At 56.7% G+C, this 6,906-nt stretch overlaps 1 protein-coding gene across 6 annotated transcripts; it reads right to left on the bottom strand.

Moving 5' to 3' along the window:
- Positions 1-2,917: 2,917 nt before the first annotated feature.
- CCDC8 (coiled-coil domain containing 8) lies at positions 2,918-6,068 on the bottom strand. 6 transcript variants are annotated; one of them, XM_017502541.2, is made up of 3 exons: positions 4,329-6,068; positions 4,113-4,184; positions 2,918-3,968 (listed from the first exon to the last, which is right to left on the bottom strand). In XM_017502541.2, exons 1-3 carry the CDS (start codon positions 5,220-5,222, stop codon positions 3,510-3,512), a joined length of 1,425 nt encoding a protein of 474 aa, XP_017358030.1. In that variant the 5' UTR covers positions 5,223-6,068; the 3' UTR covers positions 2,918-3,509. The 6 variants fall into 6 exon arrangements, with proteins under 6 accessions (XP_017358030.1, XP_017358028.1, XP_017358029.1 ...); XM_017502539.2 differs by having other exon boundaries at positions 2,918-4,064; XM_017502540.2 differs by having other exon boundaries at positions 4,065-4,184.
- Positions 6,069-6,906: the final 838 nt, after the last annotated feature.

Raw genomic sequence — 6,906 nt, forward strand, 5'->3', positions numbered from 1 at the left:
CAAAGTGCTGGGATTATAGACGTGAGCCACCATGCCTGGCCCCTCTACCCTCATGTCTCAGGGTGGCATCTCTCTCCTCCATGGCTGTGTTCTGGAATCACCTGTGGCCTCTTATTTTCCTCTTTGGTGACAACGAGGAGCAGCTGGGCTGGTCCAGATGAAGGCTGATTCAGAGCCCAATCTCTGGTTTTCTGGGCTTCCTCTTGGAAACCTTCCTGCCTTTGAAACCACACCCAGAGGCATCCAGGGGCTCACCCTGCAGGTGCTGTTTGAAGCCCTCTGGGATTAAATATAACACTGAACACCCTGTTCTGTCTCAGTTACTAGAGGGCTCCCCTCACCTCTAGGCCTCCCCAAATGCTTACAGTGGGAATGCTGGGAACAGGAGTTCACAAAAGTTTGCGTTCACTCGGGGGGAACAAATTTTGACTCACTAGGGGGACAGACTTGCCCAAAGCCTCAGAGCCACCTGGAAAGGCTATACAAATAAGACCCAGGGATGCCCACGTATACAAATGAGACTGGGGAGGCTGAGGCATGAGAATTGCTAGAACCTGGGAGGCAGAGGTTGCGATGAGCTGAGATCATGCCACTGAACTCCAGCCTGGGTGACTAAGACTCTGTCAAAAAAAAAAAAAAAAAAAAAAGAACTGGGCACCGTGGCTCAAGCCTGTAATCCCAGCACTTTGGGAGTCCGAAGCAGGTGGATCACCTGAGGTAGGGAGTTCAGGACGAGCCTGAACAACATGGAGAAACCATCTCTACTAAAAACACATAATTAGCAGGGCATGGTGGTGCACACCTGTAGTGCCAGCTACTCTGGAAGATGAGGCAGGAGAATCCCTTGAACTGGAGAGGTGGTTGCCGTGAGCCATGATTGCGCCACTGAGCACTCCAGCCTGGCGACAGAGAAAGACGCTCTCTCAAAAAAAAAAAAAAAAAAGACCCAGGGAGGTGGTGCGAAACTCTGTTTCTGCAAGCATGTGTGTGTCTGTGACTGGCTTTTGAGCTTCTGCATGATAACGTGGGTGTGCCCACGTGGCTGAGTGAGTCTAAGTGTCTAGCAGTGTGTGATGTGTCCTGTGTGGGTGAACATGTTGACATTTGCAAGTATGGCCATGTTTGTGTGAATGAGTCTGTGAGTGTGTGGGTCTGTGTGCCTCTGTGAGTACATGTGTGCACTCCATGCGTGTGTCCGTGTATCTGTGTATGTGTATGGGCAGGTTAATCATAGTTCCGTTTGTGAACGTGGGTCTGACAGTGGTGCCTGCGTGTGTGCATGTGTCTGTGGTGTGTGCGGTGCCTGCGTGTCTGCATCCGAGTGTGCATGTGTATGTGTGTGCACAGGGTGTGTGGCAGTGTGAGGGACTGACCCCGTGTTGCCAAGGGCAGCTGATGTCTGTGAAATCCACACAGGTCCGTGTTAAATCCATCTTGCCGCTTGTCTGGGGTCCACATCGCTTTCCTCCTCATGGCCTCTGATGTTCCTGAGAACCCCCATAGCTCTGGGCGCTACAGGAAGGGGGAGAAAACCTCGCTCTGAGGCTTCATTTCCTGCTTTCATACTGTCTTCCCCTCCCAGCACCTGTCTCTGCTGTTCCTTTTTACATTCCAGCTCCCCAGGCAGTGCAGGTCCCATGGTCACAAAATCTCTGTGCTCCAAGGTGGGCAGCAATAAAGGACTCCCCCCACTACCAACCAGAACCTTCCCACCCAGCCTCTCTTCCTCCCACACCTGCAGATCTTTCCCTCCAGGTGAGGTCCATGGCTTGTATTTCCTCCAAACCCCACCGGTGCCTCATTCTTGCCAGGCTGTGAGCCATGGACTACACAGCCAGGTATCCACCACCATGAACAAAGGGGCTCTAGCAAGGCCACACAGCGCGCCAGGCGGCAAACAGCGCCAGCAGTAAGCACTCCATTCAGAAAGGAGCAGAACGGGGCGGGCTCCGTGGCTCACTCCCATAATCCCAGTGCTCTGAGAAGCCGAGGCAGGAGGGTCACTCGATCCAGGAGTGCAAGTGAGCCATGACTGCAATGCTGCACTCCAGCCTGGGTGACACAGTCAGACCCTGTCTTAAAAGAAATAAAAGAAAAAACAGAAAAGGAAGGAAGGAAGGAGGGACTGGGGGGGGGTAGGGAGGGAGGAAGGAAAGGAAAAAGGAAAGGAAAATAGACAAAGAAGGAAAAGAAAGAGAAAGAGGCCAGGTGCGGTGGCTCACACGTGTAATCTCAGCACTTTGGGAGGCTAAGGTGGGCAGATCACGAGGTCAGAAGTTTGAGACCAGCCTGGCCAACATAGTGAAATCCCGTTTCTACTAAAAATACAAAAAATTAGCCAGGTGTGGTGTCGGGCACCTGTTGTCTCAGCTATTCGGGAGGCTGAGGCAGAATTGCTTGAACCCAGGAGGCAGAGGTTGCAGTGGGCTGAGATGAGATCACACCACTGTACTCCAGCCTGGGAGACAGAGCAAGACTCTGTCTCGAAAAAAAGAAGAAGCAATTAATGCATAATGCACCACAGCCCCTCTTTTGGGCCTTTTCCTAGTGCAATGATTTTTCAATGTGTCCTGCAGCCGAGTTGCCCAGATGTTTGTGAAGCTTGATCCACACAGAATTCAGAGCCACACGGACAGCGCTAGCAAATCCACATCTCTGGTGCCCAGGGCCCCAGAATCTGTTTTTTGAATGCACTTTCTGGACACTTTTACTGTACCTTATAACCAAGATCGGGTGCGGTGTGCAAACCCAGGGCCCCGTCCCCTCCAAACCAGCAGAGCCCAGGCGCACGAGGGTGACAAGTGAAGTGACAACATAAACACAGGTGTCTCCACCATCAAGGATGGGAGTGGGACCGACAGCAAGGGCCAGGTCACCCCCAGAGCATTCGTCAGTTGCCAAGTCCAAAGCTAAGAAATCAGTTCGTGAAAGTTTTTTATTTGCATGTTGGCTAACGCCTTCTTTTTAAGTCTTAGGAGGCAGTCAACATTAAGTGTGCAGGCAAAGGGAGACGGAAAAAGGAGGCAGTTTCTCCCCTGCCCTCCCTCTCTCCTCTTGTCAAGCTGAGCACCTTGAGTTGCATTTCAGGAAGTTAAAACTATGGGTGATGCCACCTTATTGTATCGATTTCTTTCTTTACATTCTTTGGGTTGCTACAAGGAATCAGTCTTTTTTTTAAAATCAGGTGGTGCACATGGTGGCTCACACCTGTAATCCCAGTGCTTTGGGAGGCCGAGGCAGGAGGATCACTTGAGGCCAGAAGTTTGAGGCTGTGGTGAGTTATGATCATGCCACTGCACTCCAGCCTGGGTAACAGAGTGAGACACTGTCTCTAAAAAATAACAATAAAAAATCAAAGCATGAGACTAAATTTTAACAAGAGAATAAAGAGGGTGCTTAGGTGGAGATGTGGGCAGCACCCACCTCCATTTCCAAGTTCAGAGGCACAAAGAGCACCTCTCTCCCCCACACCTGGGAGGAGGGCCCGTGGGCTGTCCCTAGCTCCCACCTCACAGCTGGTCTTCTTGCTCTCCCTGCTCAGCTTCTGCTCTGGCCTCGGCCCTCAGCACCCTGAGGTTCCTGGCCTCACCTGCCCTGGGGACTCTCTTGGGCAGGATTGGCAACCGGGGAGTGTGCCAGAAGGCTCTCCGACGCTTGCGAAACCATGAAAAACGTCCAGGGGTCTGGAACCTCACTGTCTTGACCTGTTTCCGGGCACTGGCTCCTGGAACTGTTCCTGTGGCCCCTTGGGCAGCTGAGGCTTCAGCTTCCTGGATGCCTGGGGCACCTGCCCTCTGATTATGTGCAGCCTCTGCCCTTTGGTCCGCCACAGCCTGTGCCCTCCGATTATCTGCACCCTGGACAGCTGGGGCCCTTTCCCTCTGGTCATGTACGGCCTCTTCCCTTTGATTATCTGCAGCCTCTGACCCCTGGTCAGCTGGGGCCTCTGCCCTCTGATTATCTACAGCCTCTTGCCTCTCATTATCTTCACCCTGTGGCCCCTGGTCAGCTGGGGCCTCTTCCCTCTGATTATCAGCAGCCTCTTCTCTCTGGTTATCTGCAGCCTCTGGCCCCTGGTCAGCTGGGGCCCCTGCCCTCTGATTATCTGCAGCCTCTGGCCCCTGGTCAGCTGGGGCCTCTTCCCTCTGGTCAGCAATGGCCCCTTCCCTCTGATTATCTGCAGCCTCTTCCCTCTGGCCAGCTATGGCCCCTTCCCTCTGATTATCTGCAGCCTCTACCCTCTGGCCAGCTATGGCCCCTTCCCTCTGATTATCTGCAGCCTCTACCCTCTGGCCAGCTATAGCCCCTTCCCTCTGATTATCTGCAGCCTCTCCCCCATGATTAGCCTGGAAGTCTGCCCCCTGACCTGTGGATGCTGTCTGCTCCTTCGTGCGGCGCCGAAAGGAGGCCCAGTTCATCTTGGGCCTCCATCGCCTGGGGGAGGTCTCGGGCGCACAGACATCTCCCGCGTTTCCCACGCGATCCCTGGGGCTGGTGCCGTCTGGCGCGGATGATACCCCTGCGCTCCCCGCTGCGGTGGAGGACAGCCGGGCCTGGCCCACCCCGGTTCCCGCCCTCGGCGCCCAACCCTTCACCCTCCGCTTCAGCTTCCCCCAGGACACCTGGCTGACATACTCCCGCCACCTGTCCGCCTTGGACAGCCGAGGCCCCAGGTTGTCCTCAAACACCGGCACTGGCCGGTTGACGCGGCGGCGGGCAGGCGGCGCGCTGGGCTGCTTCTCCTCTCGCCGGAGGAAGGCCTCGACCAGTTCCTCATCATCCTCGCTCTCCAGGTCGCTGCCCAGGAACTTGCTGCCCAGGTAGCTGACCGGCATTCTGCGCACCGCCTTGCCCCGCCGCGGGCCCTGGCAGTTCCGGTCTCTGGAGGTCTCGAACTCGCTCAACTCACTGTCGCTGGCGTTGCTGCTGTCGTAGGTGCCCACGACCAGCCGGGGCGGAGGAGTCACCATCTGCTGCACTCTCCTCCTCACTCGGGGCTCCTTGGGCTTTCTGGGGGGCTGGGGCGGGTGCGGGGTGCTCTTCTCGATGATGCGGGCCACGTCCTCCAGGGTGCGGCCCTCTTCTTCCAGGAACTGGATCAGCCGCTCCCGAAATTCTGCTTCCTTGGTGGCGGGCTTGGAGATGACTCTCCAGACGCCCCCGGCCAGCCTGACCTCTCGGGGGATGAGCAAGTAATCGACGTCCTCCCCGATCTGCAGCATCCCCACCGTGGAGTCCTCCTCCTTGCGGAACACCTTCCCGATCTTCTTAAAGGTCCCCACGGGCTTCAGGGCTTCCACGAGGACGTCCAAATCCACATCTTTGCAGACATCCGGGACACTCCAAAGAATTAGGCAGTCGGGGGACGGGAGGAAGCCCCAGGGGAACCAGCCCCCCACGTGGCTTTTCTCGAGAGTCTTTAAGATCTCCAGGGTGATATCTGGGATGAGGGGGCAATGAGCCCCAACAAGCTACCGTCGCCCGTAGTCTTGAGGGAGGGACTGGAGGCCGGGGGAGTGCCAGCAACGCTGATCGGAGAGTCACCTCTCCAAGCCAGGGACGAGCCCACGCCTCCTATCTCTTCGCCTGCAACAAGTCCAGTGTTGACCAAGTCCTGCTCCCCCGCCACGGACTTGGAGGAATCAATTTCCAGGATGCTTACGTCAGCGGGGGCGAGGTCAGTCCCGAGGCGCAAGGCCCACACCAAGCTGGAAACGTGGTGTTCCAGCTCCAAGTTGGGGCGCGCGAGCTGCCAGTGATTCTTCCTGCCCCAGGCACCGGGGACGCGGCTGGAACTTGGGAGAGGACTTCGCAGACAAAAACGGTCCAGCCCAGGCTATTCAATGTGGCCGAGGGGCTGGGAGGCCTCAGCCCGGCCCCCAAGTTGGGTACCCCGCCCCCAGGCAGGCCGCCACCCAGCTCCAGGCGGACCTTGACACGCCACAGCCCGCCAGGCCGCGCGCTTAGGGCTCTGCACCATGGAGCGCACGGGCAGGAAGTTCCTCCTCGCCCTCCCCAAGAAGGAGGCCCACCTTCCCCCGTCTCATCTTACACTCCCGGACTCGGGAAGACTGACAGGGGGGCTGTCCACTCCCTTCGGGCCGGCCTCCCTCCCCTCCCCCACAGGGGTGTGGCCGCGCCCCGGGCCTAACTGGGGCCGTTGCTTCCCAGCGAAGCGGCTGTGGCCCAAGTCAGCACCTTTCCTGAAAGGCAGCGGTTCCCAGACCTGCCCTCCGAAATGGACAAGTCCCAGCCAAGCCCCGGAGGTGGCTGTGGTAGTGGATTCGACCTTTTGAGAGCCACTGGCACTATAGATGAGCATTCTAAATTCACGCCACAATCGGTACCCGTACACCCACACGCGTGGGTAGAGAAATGGGTACCAGGTTCTCATTGCAACAGTCCCCACTGTGGCGCTTGGCACGAGGTCGGCGCTCAATGCATATTTTTGAGTGGATGAATAACCTAAATGTTCATGGCCCGGCGCGGTGGCTCACACCTGTAATCTCAGCACTTTGGGAGGCCGAGGCTGGTGAAACAAACACTTGAGGCCAGGAGTTCGAGAGAAGCCTGGCCAACATGGTGAAACCCTCCTCTGTCCAAAAAATATATATACACAGAAATTAGCCGGGCCCGGCCGGGGGCGGTGGCTGACGCCTGTAATCCCAACACTTTGGGAGGCTGAGGTGAGCAGATCACGGGGTCAGGAGATACACCATCCTGGCGAACACCGTGAAACTCTGTCTCTACTAAAAATACAAAAAAATTAGCCGGGCATGGTGGCCGGTGCCTGTAATCCCAGCTACTCGGCAGGCTGAGACAGGAGAATCACTTGAACCCGGGAGGTGGAGGCTGCGGTGAGCCGAGATCAGCCACTGCACTCCAGCCTGGGTAACAGAGTGAGAC

The sequence above is a fragment of the Cebus imitator genome, unplaced genomic scaffold, assembly GCF_001604975.1.
Source record: "Cebus imitator isolate Cc_AM_T3 unplaced genomic scaffold, Cebus_imitator-1.0 Scaffold296, whole genome shotgun sequence".
NCBI lineage: Eukaryota > Metazoa > Chordata > Mammalia > Primates > Cebidae > Cebus > Cebus imitator.

Coding starts and splice junctions, on each gene's coding strand:
- CCDC8 (XM_017502542.2), bottom strand. CDS start 5,222: ATGCTGCAGATCGGGGAGGACGTCGATTACTTGCTCATCCCCCGAGAG. Junction 4,113..4,208: donor CAGATAATCAGAGGGAAGGG/GCCATAGCTGGC, acceptor CAGGGGCCAGAG/GCTGCAGATAATCAGAGGGC.